The sequence below is a fragment of the Ixodes scapularis genome, unplaced genomic scaffold, assembly GCF_016920785.2.
Source record: "Ixodes scapularis isolate PalLabHiFi unplaced genomic scaffold, ASM1692078v2 PGA_scaffold0__279_contigs__length_252992795, whole genome shotgun sequence".
Classification (NCBI taxonomy): domain Eukaryota; kingdom Metazoa; phylum Arthropoda; class Arachnida; order Ixodida; family Ixodidae; genus Ixodes; species Ixodes scapularis.
Genome location: NW_024609835.1, coordinates 188,386,036 through 188,405,080, shown reverse-complemented (window position 1 = coordinate 188,405,080; position 19,045 = coordinate 188,386,036). Strand labels below are relative to the sequence as shown.

Sequence of the window (19,045 nt, the reverse complement as noted above, 5' to 3'; positions counted from 1 at the left end):
GCTGTCTCAGCTGGTGGTTAAAATCAATAAAGTCCTTCAAGAACGCTCGCTGGGAGAATTTTAGGACTCGGTGAATTTTGGTGACCTCTTGTCCTAACTGGGTGTACAGTTTCAAACTCCGGTAGTGCAAAACGCATTTCGTTTTGACGTGAAGTGTCAGCAACAGCTTCGTAGTGAATTCCTCTTTAGGCATTTCAAACTTGTCAATCAGACTTTTTTAATAGTCGGATAACCAATCGTAGGGAACGTTCTGCTTCACGGGGGCCAAGGGAAAGTCAGAATGAGTCTCGTGCAAGTGATGATGATATCTGAGGTCTACCTCCAGAATGTAGCCCGTCCGAGCGTCATCTGGAACGTCACCAATGTTCAGGCAGGCAATCTCGTCTTTCGTCATCCACTCAAAGTCCGACACTGGGAGGGCTTCTCTCATTGTCGCCGCATGCAGACCGTTTACGTCCAAGTCCAAAATCTGAGACGGTTCGTGCTGCGGGTTAAACATATCCGTTCCCGGAACATTTGCGACAGCATGACGGGTCGTGCATTGGGTAATCCCTCCGCGAATACTCTGTTCTATCATGAAATATGTGTCAAAATGGTCAATTAGCTGCAGTCTTACTTTCGACTGTTTCAACGCACACGACAAGCTTAGGGACGGTAACGATACGAAATGTAAAGCCACAATTTCGTACGTCTCCAGCGTCCACCATCTGAAGTTTTGGAAAACATCGGCAAGTAGGAGGGAGTCCGTCTTTAGGTAAAGGTCGCTGTATTCTCCTAGGTTCTTCAAACCAAAGCTACCGAGAACGACCTGCGCATGTTCGTAGTCTTCTTCACACACCCCGATCCCAGTGAACTTGTTAAAAAAGGACTCTCGTGGCGGGAGGCTTTGACCATCGTAACTCTCAAAGCTTGTAATGAAATTATAACAAAACGCTCCTTTGCGGGCAAGGAGATCGACGTGCTCGGGAAAGGACTGACGAAGGCAACAAAAATGCTCTGTTCCCTTAGAGTGGAGATTTTGCACGAGCGTCTCCAGGCTTGCATTAAGAAATGCGAGGCTGTCAATAAAGCGAAGGTTGCCTATCTCTAACAATTTAAAATTCTGGCACGAGCTTCCGAGTACGTTAATATCCTTGGACTCGAACAAATTAAGCTTGCTTAGAAAGAAACTGAGGTCGTAGGAATGGTTCTGCGCTATGAATGGAACGGTATGTTTGTTGATTTGATGGTTTAGGTTACACTGGGAGCAAAGCGCTCGCCTATACTCCCCCGTCATGTGGTCGCGGTCGCGAGTTTTAATTTTCTTGCTAAAGCTTTCGTAGCGAATACCACAGCGGGAAGAGTCCGCGTGGAAAGCCTCGTTTTCTTGAGTCATTTCAAGAGGCACTTCACTCGACCTAATCAATCGGGGTATTTCCTTCGCTAGAAAGTTGAGAATCAAAATGAATCTTTCTACGCAGTCGGGTCCGCGATAAAGGGTATTCCTCAACAATGGACGAATCGTTCGAGCGGATGACGAGAAGACAGAAAGAGCTGGGGACGTGATTCTCGTAAACATTGCCCTTCGAGTGAGTCGGTTCCAGAATTGCTTGAAAGTCGTAAACGCAATAAAAGGGGAACTCTTCCATGACATGCGTGCTCCGAAAGTATAGTTCATCATTCTTGGTTGGGAAGACGGTTTTGCCCGGCTTCTTGTCCCTGCACATCGAGAGATGGTCAGACAGGGTTTCTTGCCTTTGAAACCCGGTCAGACACCTCTTACAACAAGGGCGTTGGCTTTTGGCCTTTGAAAAATGTCTCACAAAGTTTGTAATGCCCACAAAAGGATTCTCAACAAGAAGATCGACAGTTTTTCTGGCTGTCATAACCAAACACATTCACTGAGACACAATTATTTCGCTCAAAGGCCCCACGTCCCGTTGAAAGGTAACAGGGAACGTTTTCGGAAACACATAGTTGCACATATGTTCACGATACGAGGATTCTCTTCCCCTGTAAACCCCGTTCGCAGGATGCAATACGGCAAGCACTGCAAACACAAATGTCCCGCTCAGATTCGTGAAGACGCTCACTCAAACTTACGAGGCATTGCTTTAAGGCAAGTTGGTCAGGCAGAGAAAAATGCCCGCAACCAACAGTCGCGGAAAAGAATCGTCCCAAACTAATAGTACAAACTTTGATCCCGACAAGAAAGAATCCCGAGCCTTGTTCCTGATAATGCTCCAACCGGGCAGCTATTTCAGTGCAAACACGCTGAATCAAACTACTGATATTACCGTCCACAAATGCGGTTTAGACCTGACTATGAAAAAGTGCACAGTCACATCAATGTCGTCGTCAGGAAGGAGACGTCCGAGCTCGACACCGAGTATCACAAAAAACGCAGAGGCAGACCAAAATGTCTGAGCACGTTTGACATGTGCTCTGCACGATGTCTAAAAAAGGTGGCCACGTCGTACGCCTCCGTGTCTCTTTCGTGTATGTGTAACTCGTACTGAGCCACGTAATTACGAAGAGCGCACACTCTTTCATAAAATGGTATGCATGGCGAGGGAGTCACATTGTGAACCAAGGCTAAGTGAACTTGCAGCGAGTCTGCACTGGAATAATGATGTCAATCGTCGAGAGAGCACAGGTGACAAGCAGCCGTGATGGTGATGAGATGGCTATACGATATTCGTAGATATCCGACGATTAGGTGACGAGGGGGCTAGATGATCCGAGTCGTCTAGGTGACCCTTTTAGAGATACTGAAACAAAAAATCCCATTAGCGATGAGAACGCTAGGCTTTTAGACTGCTCACCTTGCTGTGCAAGAAGGGTGTGATGGCGGACCGACGTGATTTTTCTCCCTCTCGATGACCAAATTCTGAAACAAAATGCCTTATTAGCAAGGAAAACGCGAGGCTTTTAGTCTGCTCACCTTATAGCGCGAAGATCAGGAGAAAAAACGATGCGTGATTCGGGTTGTTCGAGTGCAGTTTTATAGAGTCAAAAAGCTGGAGTACGCCCAGGGAGTCATATACCGTGCAATCGAAGTAAACGGCCAAGTCCCAATGCTTAACGCAGATTTTCCTCTTAGCAATTACTGATAGGATGAGCACGTCCGACGACACTGCCAGTAAGCAACTAATGGCCTATTCGTCTGGGGCACGAAGCACCCGCAGAATGCAATACACTCTTTCCACTTTAGGACACGGAAGGGTGGTGGGAGAGAAGGAAGCTCCCCTCTCCCCTCTAGCCTTCACGAGACATTGGCTGAAAAGAAGCGAAAACAAGTCAAACCGATCTAAGGCCGCTCCGACCGCCCGCCTCTCGCAAATTTTTTTTTTTTTTTTTTTGCATCGTGTTTAGGTATTAAGACGCGGGCAGACACGTTTCAACCTGTTCTTGGGGTGGCCAGCCCGCGGCCGCGGGTTTCGAAGGAGTTGGGAAATGTCCTGGCTACCCCGCAAGAAGAGGTTTTAACTGTGGTTTTAACAAGTTGACTGGGATCGGGGTGTGTGAAGAAGACTACGAACATGCGCAGGTCGTTTTCGGTACCTTTGGTTTGAAGAACCTTTGAGAATACAGCGACCTTTACCTAAAGACGGACTGCCTCCTTGCCGATGTTTTCTAAAACTTCAGACCGTGGACGTTGGAGACGTACGAAATTGAGGCTTTACATTTCGTATCGTTACCGTCCCTAAGCTTGTCGTGTGCGTTTAAACAGTCGAAAGTAAGACTGCAGCTAATTGACGATTTTGACACATATTTCATGATAGAACAGGGTATTCGCGGAGGGATTACCCAATGCACGACCAGTCATGCTGTCGCAAATGTTCCGGGAACGGATATGTTTAACCCGCAGCACGAACCGTCTCAGATTTTGGACTTGGACGTAAACGGTCTGTATGCGGCGACAATGAGAGAAGCCCTCCCAGTGTCGGACTTTGAGTGGGTGACGAAAGACGAGATTGCCTGCCTGAACATTGGTGGCGCTCCAGATGACGCTCCGACGGGCTACATTCTGGAGGTAGACCTCAGATATCATCATCACTTGCACGAGACTCATTCTGACTTTCCCTTGGCCCCCGTGAAGCAAAACGTTCCCTACGATTGGTTATCCGACCATCAAAAAAGCCTGATTGACAAGTTTGAAATGCCCAAAGAGGAATCCACTACGAAGCTGTTGCTCATACTTCACGACAAAACGAAATACGTTTTGCACTACCGGATTTTGAAACTGTACACCCAGTTAGGACTAGAGGTTACCCAAATTCACCGAGTCCTAAAATTCTCGCAGCGAGCGTTCTTGAAGGAGTTTATTGATTTTAACCACCAGCTGAGACAGCAAGCAACCAACTCTTTCCAGAAGAATCTTTCCAAACTGTACAGCATATATGGCAAAACGATCGATAATGCCAGTAAACATGGACACATTAAACTCTGCGTTAAAGAGGGTGACATACTGAAAATGCTTCAGAAGCCGAATTTTACGCAGTTTCGAGCACTTTGGTCGCAGGTCGTAATTTTCCAGTTTTCTCCGAGAGTGATCAAACTCAAACAACCGCTCTACGCAGGGTTCTCAATTCTTGAGATATCAAAAATAGTAATGTACGACTTCTTTCATAATCAACTTCGTCGTGCGATCCCCTCAGCTAGGGTTCTTTACTGCGACACGGATTCCTTCTTCCTACACCTTCAGGGATCAGACGTAGACGACAAACTGCTCCAACTCCGAGACGCATGCTTGCATACATCTGGATATCCAGAGTGTCACAAGCTCTTTTCAACCGAAAACAAAATGAGGCTCGGTGTGTTAAAAAAATGAATATCCGACTACTCACTTAGTGGCTTTTTGTTGCTTAAAACCAAAGCTATACAGCTTCAAAACAAGCAGCAACACGTGTTGCGTAAGAGCCAAGGGAGTAAAGAAATCTGGGTCTCGCAAGTTAACCTACGAGCTGTAAAAGCATGCTCTAGAGACGAAAACTTTGCACAGAGTGACGCAGCACTTGATTGCTCGAAAACGTAGCGAGAACAAAAGCTCTCGGTTGAAAAGATTGCTCTGAATCCGTTCGACAACAAGCGATACATTTGCAGCGACGGGATTACGACGTTCCCTTTTTGGTCACAAGAGCATTTTCGGGAGCGAGCGATCTTCCTCCTCATCACACGCCTTGTAAATATTTTGGACTGTAGCGCAATTGCTCGCGCTTCCCACCGGTGTGTCTTGAAAATTCTTGTGTTCATTTTTTGTATAATCTGCTAGTGTACGGAAGCCGGATCCTATCTCTCTTCTCCCATCTCACACCCTGACCCTGTAAATATTTTTTTTATTGTAACGCGCGCGTGGCTCTGTTATTCCGCATTTTCTTTTCTTTTTTTGCCCCGGATGCGTTTTGATATTGCTTGTGTTGTACATTTTTGTGTAAAGTGTTTCCAGTGTTTTCTTTGTCGCGTAGAGTGAATTTCAACACCGTCTTTTTATTTATAAGTGTGCGTGTTTTTAGAGCGAATAACAATAATAATAAAAGAAAACATCATATTTGTCTCGTTTTTAGCGCGTATGGATGCGATCACGCTCTGATCCATTTCCCACACAGGCACCGTTCAGTAGACAGCTAAAATTAGAGAGATGCCGTGAGTGCGAGAGTTGTCGACATCTACCAAGCTGCCGCTAACATTATCGAGAAACGTCGCGTGATAATGGTGGAAGTTCACGCTAGCTAGGAGATTCAGGTGCGAGCCATCTACAAACAGATTCGGCAACTCACACGGATTGCGCGCGCGCGAAAATACGGATGCGCACACCTTTGGAAGACGTGCAATTTTACTCTTCAGCAACAGATGGCGCAAGGTCAGACCCACGCCGCAAGATGTCGCTCATGCCCTAAAAACAAAGACGCTTAGCATCAAAAGACACGCGCCATCTATGAACCGAGGTGTGCATGCGCAGCGATTCAAATATCACGTGACGTTGGTCACATGACCCACAGGGAAAACACGCGACAATGCATTTCTCGTCACTAATCCCACGTGCCATATCTGTGGCGTCATCGTGACAGTGCATTTTTCCCTGGCAGATGACTCAACAATCCTGGACTCCTCTGTCATCACATTTTCCGGTAAGGCCCTCCGGCGATTGACTCAGCAATCCCGTTACAAAATCCAAGCGTCACGACATCTGTAACACGTGGTCTGAATTTCGTACGGCGCGCGCCGTACGAATTACTAGGACGAGTTAAGATGTCGATAAAGCAATGTGCTCGTAGCTCATCAGGTAATAAGGAAAAAAAAATGTGCTCGTAGCTCAGGCGGTAGAGTGTCGGACTCCCGTCCACAAGGTACTGAAGTCGATTCCCAGCCGCCGGAGAACCTTTTTTAGCGAATAAAATGCGTTTACCGCGCAGCGATTCAAATGTCACACGACCGTCACGCACTATGACGTCATCATCATGTGACGTCACTTTCTGGCGAATGACTCAAGTGAATTGTCCAAGGTCCCCAAAATTTGGGGCCGAGGATCGGGCTATGGGAGGGTCGTCTGTGAATGTGACGTCACGGTCCCGTGGGCGGCTGATACAGGATAGAACCCGACCCCTGAGCAACCCTCTGGCGATCCATTGACAGGTCCCGAAATTTGGGGTTCGAGGACTGGGCCTTGGGAACGGAGCGTGTGAAAGTGACGTCATGGTCACGTAGGAGGATGATACAGGATGAAACCACGGCGTGTGCCGCGTACGTGCGCTAAATTTGTTTACAATCGTGTACGTGACCAGAATTTCTTTAGTTCCGGTTCAATCGCGTATCTTATAACACTACTCACGTCTTCGGCAACTCCACCTCCAGGGGTTGCCGAAGTCAAGGCGCCTAGTTTCCCCGGCGAGGTGAGGGGTGACAGGATTTCACGTCGGAGTCGGTGCATCGGTGAAGCTGGACGTCGTTGCGACGGCGACCTTGACTCTCAGCGGTATGCAGGCTCGGGGGACTGAGGTCGTCGCAGGTACTCATCGATCTCCCGAGGGCGTTCACCATAACGGGGGCGCGGGTCGTTCGGGTAAAACCCGCGCAGCCCGAGTCGTCGGTATGGGCATCGGCGGTGCACTTGGTCAGCTTCCCCGCAGTGATAACAGGCAACGGGCGTCGGTCGACCGCCCTTCAGTCCTTCCTCGGCGCAGGTTGCTCTTGGCGAACGTGCTCCTGATCTTCCTGGCGTCGGAGGCGGTCGTCGGGCCATGGCGGCGTTGCTCAACGTTGGTTCCATGCCACCGTGGTGACGGGAACCTCTGGTTAGGGCGCCCGATGCACTTCTCTTCGGCTAGCCTCGGCGAAAGAAGGGGTTGGCGGACGACTGGTGGTTGGCAGCAACATTCGCAGTGCCTCCCAGATGACCTCCCGGATAATTTACCGGATCGCCTGGGTACCCGAAGTGTTTTCGACGTTAAGCAGCGTGGGTACAGCGACGCCTGGATGTCGCTGGTAGTGAAAGACGCGCGCTTGGAGGGAGCGCTCGATGTTGGTTGCATCCGTGACGAAGGCTCCGACGGTGGACGGCGGGTTGCGGACGAGGCCTCCGAAGATGTCATCCTTAGCACCTCGCATCAGGATCCGCAGCTTCCTTTCGCCCGTGGCTTGAGGGTCGGCACGAGCAACCAGCCGCAGAACATCCTCGTCGAAACTGGTGATAGTCTCGTTTGCGCTCTAGGTCCTCGTTCGAAGAAGGTCCCCAGCCCTCTTCCGTCGATATAGGTTGGTGGACGTCCGTGTCAGCGCATTCTTGCAAGCGGTCCATGAGATGAACGAAGTCTTGCGATTCTCGAGTCAGTGCCTGGCCGTTCCTTTGAGCGCGAAGTAAAGATTCTGCAGGCACTGTTAGTCCGTCCATCGGTCGTGCTGGGCCACTCGCTAGTACTGTTGTAGCCAGTCCTCGATGTCTTCATAAGGCTCACCGTGGAAACACGCGGGCGTACGGGCAGCGACGGGTAGGACACCGACGGGTGGAGTGGTTATCGTTGTGGTCTCCTTTTGTTTCTGCGGGAGGCGTCCGAGTTCCTGAGGTAGGTCTTGGTTGTGGCGACCTGATGGGGCGTCAGTGTCTTCTACGAAGGGTAGCCTTCCGGGGCTGAGCCCTTCACTTCGCCGGGAGGACTTTGTAGGTGCACGCTTCACAAGCGTAGAAAGCGTTACCCCGCACCTCCACCAAAATGTTATGAATGGCAAGTGATGAGGCGACGAAAACTGAAGTAAACTAAACGTTTAATGATGCGAACTTGTGCCCAAAACAAAAAGGAAACAGAAGAAAACAATAGAGAGTCGCTGGCGTCGAAGTCGGCGTAACAGCGGAATCGAACACTGGGGCGAGACTCACTGCTGCTCACAACGTCCGGAGTCCTTTGTGTACACGCGTGGCCGTCTGGAATAATCGGCGTAAAAGGTCCGGCGTGTAGAACATTCTGACCTCAAATAACAAACACGGTTCCCCAATTTACCAGAATATTACGTTAGAGTCAACAAAAATGGGTTCGCACGGCCAGGAATCGAACCCCGGCTTTCTGCGTGGAAGGCACGCGCGATAACCGTTGGGCCACCAGCGCGCTGGCTGCTTGGTCAGCTGCGCTCGCGGCAATATTTCCCCGAACGATCGCTGTGCAATAATGCCCTGACTACGATAAGGAACTAGGGTCAAATTTAATATAGCATCAATTAAAGGGGGAGATAAACATACGTGCGTATTAGAGACGTGTTGCTGGCGAAGCACAACCTCGGAAGCCAAGTTTGAACGCTTGGTGAAGTATTTGTGAAAGTGCCTCTATCGATTTTAATTAAACAAGCATCTAAACAAATACAATAACTTCACCAGTCGGGCTACGGTCTCCCGCGCACGCACGTTTTAGTCGATGCTACTCCGAGAATAAACACCCAACCAAGATACCCAAGGCTGAAGCGAAACGAAAGTATATGACGCAATTTTGGCGCACCGAATAAACGTGGAAGCCGCACTGTAAATAATATTGTTACTATGGGGTTGTTAATCACTAGCGAAATTTTAGTGCAGAAAACGTAAATGTTGGAAGCTAAATATATTAAGTACATGAAACAATGTTTCCCGAGAAGTGTTGCTGAAGCTGCTTGGGCAACGAGCTGCTACGGCGCCACTCGACGCTATGCAAAGCTGCTTTCCGGGATGTTTTGGATCGCTAGGTTTTTTAGAAGATGTCATGAATGCACCGCGACTGACCCAATAATGACATGAACGAGGAAACTGCAGCTTAAAAGCAATACCTTGAAATTATTTAGCGCTTTTAGCGCCCAAACAATATCTCCCAATTGGGAAGTGTTGGCTGAAAGACAAGGCTTCGTTCCATATGCGCTCAGAATGTTTTGCTTCTTAATACTTTTGAAAATAGTGGCTAGTTTCCGTAACATCGTAAGCGGGTCTCAAGGTCGAAAACGTTTACAAAAAATAAGCACCGCAGTGAACGTTACAATATTTATGATTTGAATAAGAAAAACTTTACTCATTATAAACCGCAGAGATGTTGATTACTTTTTTAACACCTTGTATAAGTTGGGATAGGGTGCACACCTTTACTAAGAGAAAAAGGGTAAACGTACGTAAAACGGACAATACATATTTTATGAAGCTAACATATACCTAAACACTAAAATATAGATATGCAGCATGCTGCGTCGCTGACGGAAGAGTGATTGGGTCTAGGGGGCACTTAAACGCTGTTTCTATACATGCATATACATTCATTAATGCTGCGAACCAGAATATTTGATGACAACCGAGAATGGGTTGAAGCGTTCCAGAATAGTACAGATTAATATTAAAAAATTAAGAACCGTGCGAAGCGGGGTGAGAACGTTCCTTACCACATGGTAGCAGCGTGTGTTTTCAATTCCGCTTGGAACGGGTCATTAGCGGGCCGTGTTCCAAACTTTACTCGATCTTACTCCAGAGTAAGGGTCTTGTATCTTGGCCTTCCGAATCCCAAACGCGTTGAGCACTTTTCAATTTGTTATGTCACGTAACACGACCCGCCAGAGTAACTCGGACTCTTTTGGGTAAGAATCAAACATAAGAAGTGTGAACTATTGTGCACATTTGGCATTATCACACAAAAAAAAAACTCGTACTGAAACTTGCAAATTAATACAAATGCTGAAATCGTTTCGAAATGGTATCTTATTTGTTTTATTATTTCTTTATTTGGACATACTGATAGCCGCCTGTTGGCAGCCAAGGCAGGGGTGGGCATAGATAGGCACACATACACAAAAAGCACGATAACCTAGCACACAACAAACTTCCATGACAAATCATCAGCGATTTAAGCAGAAAAAGTGTTCAATCGTGGTAGAAAGAAAAAGTGGCATCGATTCACTTGGCACTATCAACTCTCGAGTAAACGGCACCAATCGCGCATACACAAAAAAAAAAAAAAAAAAAAAAAAAACAAACAAGAACGGCAAAAAAAAAAAGGAAAAAAGGAGAACCAAATAACGCGCAACAATAATAACCAACTATACCTTCTGCAGCCACCGCGAAAAAGGTTGTTCTATAAATGCTGCAAATGATGACGTTGTGGCTGCATTTGTAACACTTTCAGGCAAACCATTCCAGTCATTGGTTGTTCGCATGAAAAAGCTATTTTTTAGACAGTCAGTTCTACAGAAAGGGACTACAATAGTTTTCGAGTGCTTGTTGCGCGTGTGCCTGCTTGAGTTGTACTCTTTGTAGTTTTTGAATGACATACGCGAAGAGTAGAGCACGATAGAATAAAGAAGCTGAAGACGAATTATCTTGCGACGGGTTTCAAGCCGAGGCACTTTTGATAAGTTGTACAATTTTGTAACTGAACTTTCTTCTGTATTTGTTGCACTCATATCGAAGTGCTTTCTTCTAAACTCCCTCAATTCGGTCTACGTGTATTTTGGAAGTGGGGTCCCATACCACATCAGCACACTCCAGGACAGGGCGTACAGTGCTCAACGAAACGAAATGGGCCAGCGGAACGTGTGGCCTCCAGAACTTGCTGCGCCATCTACCGATAAAAGACGGGCTGCCTGGTGACGCGAGTCGCACTTGCGCAAAACTGATACGAGCGCTCAGCGGCTGTTCGCACACAGGCGCGCAACCCCCGATAATCTGCGCAGGCCATGATTTTGCGGAGTGACCACGTTTATTTTTCCTCAGAGACACTGTCGTGATGATGTCCATGAGTTTATCTTGCTTCAAATATATAAAAAAGAAAAGATAAAGCTTCATTTTTTATTCCATAAAAGATTGATGAGCCAGCGCGTCCGGCCTTTTGCAGCTATAATATATTAATGCAGATAGTTTTATTTTTTCGTGGTTTTATTCAATTTTAGCGAGCGTCTGACAGTCATTAAAAAGCGTGTGCTGTGTCAACATAGTTTATTTGACATGTTACACAATGCTGTGCCTACCAGAAAAAAAATAATATAAGTAACATGCTTGTTTTATTTGCAGAACTCTCCATTGGCTTCACAAATAGCATTCATGCGACGCGGAAGAGATTCATAAAGATTCACCACCAACTGTGGACATTGCCGCAGCCTGTCCCATTCTTCCTTCACAGCATCCCATAGCTGGTCAGTCGTGACGGAGTGAAGTCCTCGCCGCGATAGCTGGATCTTCATGTTTCCCCAGATGTTCTCGATGGGGTTCATGTCAGCCCCTTTTGGGGGCCATGGCATAACCGCCACTCCGCGTTCCTCTAGAAGGTCACGCACACGATTTGACTGATGAACAGGACAAAGGTCATGTTGAAAAAAAAAGCATCCGTCAGGGAAAGGTCCCTCAAGAACGTAAGGAATGAGCTCGTGCTCAATGACGTCGCAATACGTTTCGGAGTTAAGCCTCTGGATTCTTACAAGTGGACCAAGTCCTTCCGCTGACAATGCCCCCCAGACGTTAACGGTTTGTCGCCCACTCCTGCCCACACGCTGCAAGTAAGGGGCATCATACCTGAAACATCAAAATCACAAATTATAAGATCCGGCTTGTTAAAAATTGTCGTGTTGCTCAAAAGTAATATACCGTGCACCTCGCGGTCTCCAAACTTGTTTTCCTTGGTGCCAGTCAGTTGAGAAAGAGGACTCGTCGCTGAAAACAACGGTTTTCCAGTCTTGAATCGTCCATGATGTCTTTTCCATGGCAAACCGCAGGCGGATATCTTTTTGTCGAGGAGTTAAAATTGGCTTCTTGCACGCAGCATAGCTCCTAATACCCGCTTCTGCAAGACGGCGTCGCACAAGTTGGTCACTGACATTCAGACCAAGTTCGCCTCGAATGTCACGGGCCGTAATAAAAGGCTGGTCGACTGCGGCCGCGACGATCCATCGATCTTCCTCATCGGTAGTGGACCTTGGGCGGACGTCGTGAGGAGCGTCATGGATGCGGCCGTTGTCTTCTCGAAACGCCGTGAAAATTCGGGCCACTGCGGTTCGGGTCCTTCCTGTCATCCGGGCGACTTCTCGTTGGGGCATTCCCGCGCGGCATAGGGCCACAATTCGCCAGCGTTCGTGAATTGGCACTCGCGACGGCATCTTCACGAATGGATACTGATGGCAGTGAACCGACAATTTATAGTAAAATAAATGTGAAGTGAAATTGCACTGTGCTTTTTATTAAAAGAAAAAAATATTGCCCTTTTGTTCCTTTTCTTTCATATTTGAGACAAGATAAAAGTATGCACAGGGCGTCAAACAGATCGCGATAAAACCACGCGGCGATTAAATAATAAAAAAAGGCTATCACTCTGCAGAGATTACCCATCGGGGGTTGTGCACAGCGTGGGAACAGCCGATGAGCGCTCGTATCAGCTTTGCACACCTCCGACTCGCGTCACCAGGCAGCCCGTCTTTTATCGGTAGATGGCGCAGCAAGTTCTGGAGGCCACGCGTTCCGCTGGCCCATTTCGTTTCGTTGAGCACTGTACGGTAGTGCCGTACGCTGCTATTTTTGTTTTGGTGTTAAGTCTCTTAGTTTTCTTTTTTAAGATACAAAATTTTATCATCGCTTTCTGCACAATCCATGTTACATGACTGTTTCAATTGAGTTTTGACGTGATTTTAATACAGAAATACTTGTATTCGTTGACAGTTTCTAAAGGATGGTTGTTGATGATGTAGCTAAAACCAAGGGGCGTTCTCTTGCGTGTGACACACATGTATACGCACTCAGAACTGCTCAGCGACATCTGCCAATTCGTGCACCATTGCGTTATACTTTTTAAAGAGTTACTGTGTTTTATCTGATTACTTATCGGACCTACCTCTGAAAACAATACGCAGTCGTCCGCATAAAACCGGCATTGTACTCTGTCATCAACAGTAAGATCATTTATGTAAACTAGAAAAAGCAAAGGCCCGAGCACAGACCCTTGGGGAACACCAGAAATAACCGGGATAGAAGGGGAAATTACTCCTCCGACCTCAACAAATTGATGACGATTGCTTAAGTATGAATCCAACCACCGCACGAGTTTTTCATTCTCAGGAGTGTCTTAAGTTTTATCATCAGCTTCTGATGTGGTACTCGATCGAAGGCTTCTGCAAAATCAAAAAATAAAAAATAACATCCACCTGCCCCTCCTTGTCAAGAACTTTTGCAAACTCATTTACAGTAGGAAGAAGCTTCGAAACCGTCGAGGAGCTGCGCCAGAGCCATGCTGTTGATCCGATATGAAGTTATTTGCCTCAAAGTGAGTCACGAGATGCTTGAGTAAAGAATGTTTGAGAACCTTGCTGCTAGAACAAAGCAAAGAAATTGGTTTGTAGCTACACACTTGAAGCCTGTCACCGGCGTTTTGAATTGGTATTACCTTTGTAGTTTTCCACTGATCCGATACAATAGCCTGTTCAAGGACATTACTGACTATAACAAAAAAATATTAGAGCACCGTTGGGCGGATCTTTTCAGAAATGTGTTAGGGACATTGTCTGGACCACTTAATATTTTTTTGTGTGTTTAAATCTAGAAGTGCTCCAAAAATGCCTTTCTGCGTCACCTAGACGTTCGGTAATCCTATTGCACTTTCCCTGTATTCAGCTAATCCGCCGTCGTTAATCGTACATACTAAAAAAAAACAGTCATTAAATGTTTTAGGGACAGCCGATTTGTCAACAACTTCCTTTCCGCAGTCCCCAATCTCGGTTACGTGCTGACTCCTGTCCTGTAAATGTCACCAAAATTTAACTGGATCATTAAGCAGGAAGTTGGTCATTTTAACGTTGTAGTACTCCTACTTTGATTTGTTTTAATAATGATTTAAGTTTTATACGCAGCAGAATTTAATCAGATCTTAAAACTCGGTTTATGTTCCTAAAGATGTTTACACTTGTCAGCCTACTTATCTTAACAAGGTCGGACCACCTGCAATTTAAGATTAAATATGTTATACTATTACGCGTTCTATGTGCTTGGAAAGTCCGGTAAAAGTGGTTTATTTATTAAGCTTTATCTCATCTTCGCAGTCAGTAGCACAAGTCTCTATTATTTTTACGTACGCCACCAAAATAAATATCTGGGAAAACGTTTGTCTTAATGTCGAAGGCAAACTTTTGTTTTGAATGTTGGGTATATATCGTCGCCATGTTCTTTAAAATCTTTGGACGTATCCGAAGTCAATCGTCTCATAATATTTCGTGAACTATGATTATATACATTATTATAAGTATGTCACAAGACACGAGACACGAAATAAGCTCAGGATGAGTTATATTATTAGGATGAATGCAGTTTTGGTTAGACGTCAAGTCACTCATGTGTTTCAACGTCAAATACCGTATCCTCCAAGTTTTAAGTATTTATCTCCCACCGAATACTCGTCAGGAGCGAAATCTGCAAGCATATATTTTATACTCAGCAAATATTTCATACGCAAGTATGTTGTAAATTTTTCCAAAACATTATTAATACTTGAACATCATCAGGTGGTGATCACACACATTTACGAGCGCCGTGTTTTATCCAGTTTGCACGGTACTTATCGCAAGTAATCAAAATCATATCATGGGTATTTTTTGTATGAATTGTTTTAAACAATTTGGTACATTTAATACAACGTAGTAACAAGAATAATCTGATTCTTTTGAAAGCACTAAAATAACTTTATCCCGCTACTATTTCGCTTATGCATTTCTAATTGCGCCCTTTGTTTGTTCACGTTTCCTTCTAAGAAATCCAGAACCATCTCCGATAGGAGGTTTTTTTATCAAAGTTTGCAGTTTAAGAAGTTTGGAATTCCGCGATTATGCTCTAAGAATAGATTGTACGAATGTTTTGCTCGAAAAGATGCAGAAAAAAAAACTAATTTTGCAAATCTAAAGTAATCGGAAAAGGAGTGGTCACCCCTTAAAGTAACGGCCATTCAGTTTTCGCCTCGAATAACCAGGTAGTCTGGTTGAATGCTTTTAAACCAGAAGTAATTGTAGTCATAATCAGTGACTTTTCGAGCAACGTTTTTAGAACTTGTTTTGAATATTTTCAAAAACAAAGCACAAAATCAAGATTATATATATATATATAAGTGAGAAGAAAAAACCCTTAGTGAAAACAGCAACAATAGACGATTTAATCTTCGACGTTTCGGCCGGACTCCGGCCTTTGTCAGGAAGACAGCCGAAACGTCGAAGATTAAATCGTCCGTTGTTGCTGTTTTCACTCAGGGTTTTTTCTTCTCAGTTATATTGCCGCGCGCAAGGCTGAGAAAGCAACGCTCGGTCACGGTCCTCCAGAAAGTTCCCGTTTATTCATGTACCGTACGTAACTTCTATCATTTACCCCTGCTTTTGTTTTCTAGAAAGTGCGTGTTCATTCTCGCCCCGATCACGCGACGCTCAAACCGCTTTCGCCGAATCTTCGAGATAGCGGCGCACTCTAGATAAGAGGCCGCCCGCGACCTTGTCGAGTCAGTCTCGCCCCAGCGCTCGATTCTGCTACCACGCCGACTTCGACGCCCGCGACGCTCTGTTATTATTCTTTGTACCCCTTTTATTTTTGGCACAAGTTCGCCACATTAAACGTTTATTTCTTCCTGTTTATTTGTTATTTTTTGGTCACCACCCGTGACATTTTGGTGGAGGTGCGGGGTACCCGCATGCCCGTGCAGCGCTCCCCACCGAGTTCCCGCAGTGCAAGTCCGGACCCAGCCTCCCGAGGACCGAGCGAAGACCAGATTGAGACCCGATCCAGTCGCCGCACCCAAGGTCTACCCCCGGAACACGGACTTCTGCCACCCCGGACCAGGCAGCCAACGAGGCCGACGATGGACAACCAGTCGTCGCAGAACCCGTCCGCCGCCGCCGTCGTATACCTTCCCGTCGCACCCCGGACTCCGACGCCATTCCACGGGGAGGTCCACGAGGACGTTGAAGATTGGCTACAGCATTACGAACGAGTGGCCCGCCATAACCAGTGGACACCAGAGCAGTGCCTTCAGAACGTCTACTTCGCTCTGGAAGGCACGGCGCGCACCTGGTTCGAGAACCACGAAGCGTCGATTTCGACGTGGGAAGAGTTCCAGGCCGAGCTGCGACGCACCTTTGCCAACCAGCAGCGACGACAGCGTGCCGAAGAACTCCTTCAAGCAAGACACCAAGGGCCAAACGAGAGCGTGACAAGCTTCGTCGAGGACGTTCTCCGCCTCACGAACCGCGCCGACCCAAACGCTCCCGAAGAGAAAACGTTGCGGGTCCTAATGCGCGGCGTCAAAGAAAACATCTTCGGGGGCCTCGTGCGGAGCCCGCCTACGACTGTCCAGGGTTTCATTACTGAGGCCACCAACATCGAACGTGCCCTTCACGCACGGGCCTCACACTACCAGAGACTTCCCGGCTTCGCTGCCCTCTCGCCGTCCAGCTGCAGCATCCCGGACATCCGCGACATCATCCGGGACGTCGTCCGGGAAGAACTCAGGAAGCTGCTGCCTGCTGCCAACCAGCCGGCTTCGCTGTCGATAGCCGAGGTGGTGCGCGAAGAAGTTCAGCGCGCAATTCAACCGGAGACTCCTGCCAGCGTGGCCGCAGCCGATGAGCCGACGCTGACCTACGCCACAGTGGCCCGAGGACCGTCGCCAACTGCTCAACACTACCCGGTGGCGCCACGACGAGACCCATCAATGCAGGCGTACCCCCGACGCAACGACGAAGTACGTCAGTACGACCGCCGAGAACAGCAGGCGCCAAGGAAAACCGACGTGTGGAGGACAGCGGATCGACGACCCATCTGCTACCACTGCGGGGAGGCCGACCATATCTACCGTCGTTGTCCCTACCGGCAAATGGGCCTGCGTGGGTTCCACCCGAACGACCCACGCCCGAGGTACGGCGAACGCCCTCGCGACATCGAGGAGTACCTCCGACGTTCGCCCTCCCCAGTGTCGTCTCTCCGCCGTGAAGCCCGCTCCCCTTCCCCACGACGTTCAGCCTCCCCAGCGTCACGATCCCGCCGAGAGAGCCTGTCTCCCCTGCGTCGTCGGGAAAACTGAGTGCGGCAACGCCTGGAGGTGACGTTGCCGAAAACGACGGAAGCAAACAGCCTCCAAGAACGCCGGAGCGCTCCCACTCTTTCGACGCCCCGCATTGCATCGACGCACCTGCAACGGTGTCCAACAACCTAAACGTTGTTATCGATGGCCAAAACGCATCGGCACTCGTTGACACCGGGGCAGACTACTCAGTATTGAGTGGGAGGCTCTCTCGCCACCTTCGAAAAGTCACGACGCCGTGGGATGGACCGCAGATACGAACCGCCGGAGGACACCTCATCACGCCTGTCGGAAGGTGCACCGCTCGCGTCGAAATTCACGGCGAGACGTGTCCTGTGAAATTCGTCATTCTACAAGACTGTTCCAGAGACGTCATTCTCGGCATGGACTTTTTGTGTGAATACGGCGCCGTCATCGACCTTGGAGAAAACAGATTGACGCTGCGGACACCTGTTCCGCCTTCAGAGAAACTCCAAACTGCGTCAGCCGCCGTCCGAGTCGCTGCCGACCACGTGAATCTGCCGCCGCGATCAAGTGTTGTCGTACCCGTCGTGACCGACGCAGCTACCCGTAGCGAGGTTCTTCTGGAAGGAAACCTCCAGTTGCTCCTGGGAAGAGGAATAGGCGTCGCACGAGGAGTAGCTGAACTTCAGGATGGCCGCACTGTGGTCCTCGTGACGAACTTCCGGAATGAAACGCAACACCTCACAAAAGGTGCAGCCGTTGGCCACGTCGAGTATCTCCGAAACTCCGCCGAAATCGCCGCCATTACTAATGAATCCTCGCCACCTCAGCAAGACGGTACGTCGCCAGCGCAACTCGACATCGACCCTAAGCTTCCGGACCCGAAACGACGGCAGCTGATTAACCTCCTCGCCGAATACCGTGATTGCTTTGCGACGTCGTCGAAGGTACGCCAAACAGCCGTTGCGAAGCACCGCATCATTACCGAGGACGACGCGCGCCCTGTGCATCGATCACCGTACAGAGTCTCCGTTAAAGAAAGGGAGGTGATCCAGGAGCAAGTTCAAGAGATGCTGAACGACGACATAATCCAGCCATCAAGCAGTCCGTGGGCCTCTCCAGTCGTACTGGTTAAGAAGAAGGACGGAACGCTTCGGTTCTGCGTGGACTACCGGCAGCTGAACGCCGTGACAAAGAAAGACGTCTACCCACTCCCCCGAATCGACGACACGTTAGACCGGCTGCGCCACTCTCGATACTTCTCATCGATGGACCTGAAGAGCGGCTACTGGCAGATCGAAGTCGACGAACGGGACCGAGAGAAGACAGCTTTCGTCACGCCGGATGGGCTGTACGAGTTTAAGGTAATGCCCTTCGGACTATGTACGGCGCCAGCAACTTTCCAGCGTGTTATGGACACCGTACTGGCAGGACTGAAGTGGCAGAGCTGTCTGGTCTACCTCGATGACGTCGTGGTGTTTTCCAGCGACTTCGACGAGCACTTGCGACGACTCCGAACTGTTCTTCAAGCCATACGGACCGCTGGACTCACCCTCAAGCCGGCAAAGTGTCGG

The 19,045-nt window shown here is 48.2% G+C and overlaps 1 protein-coding gene across 1 annotated transcript; it reads left to right on the top strand.

Moving 5' to 3' along the window:
* Window positions 1–3,835: 3,835 nt before the first annotated feature.
* On the top strand, window positions 3,836–4,813 carry LOC121837874. The gene has a single exon (XM_042293727.1). The coding sequence runs from the start codon at window positions 3,836–3,838 to the stop codon at window positions 4,811–4,813; it is 978 nt and encodes a 325-aa protein (XP_042149661.1).
* The last annotated feature ends 14,232 nt before the right edge of the window (window positions 4,814–19,045 follow it).

Coding starts and splice junctions, on each gene's coding strand:
- LOC121837874 (XM_042293727.1), top strand. CDS start 3,836: ATGTTTAACCCGCAGCACGAACCGTCTCAGATTTTGGACTTGGACGTA.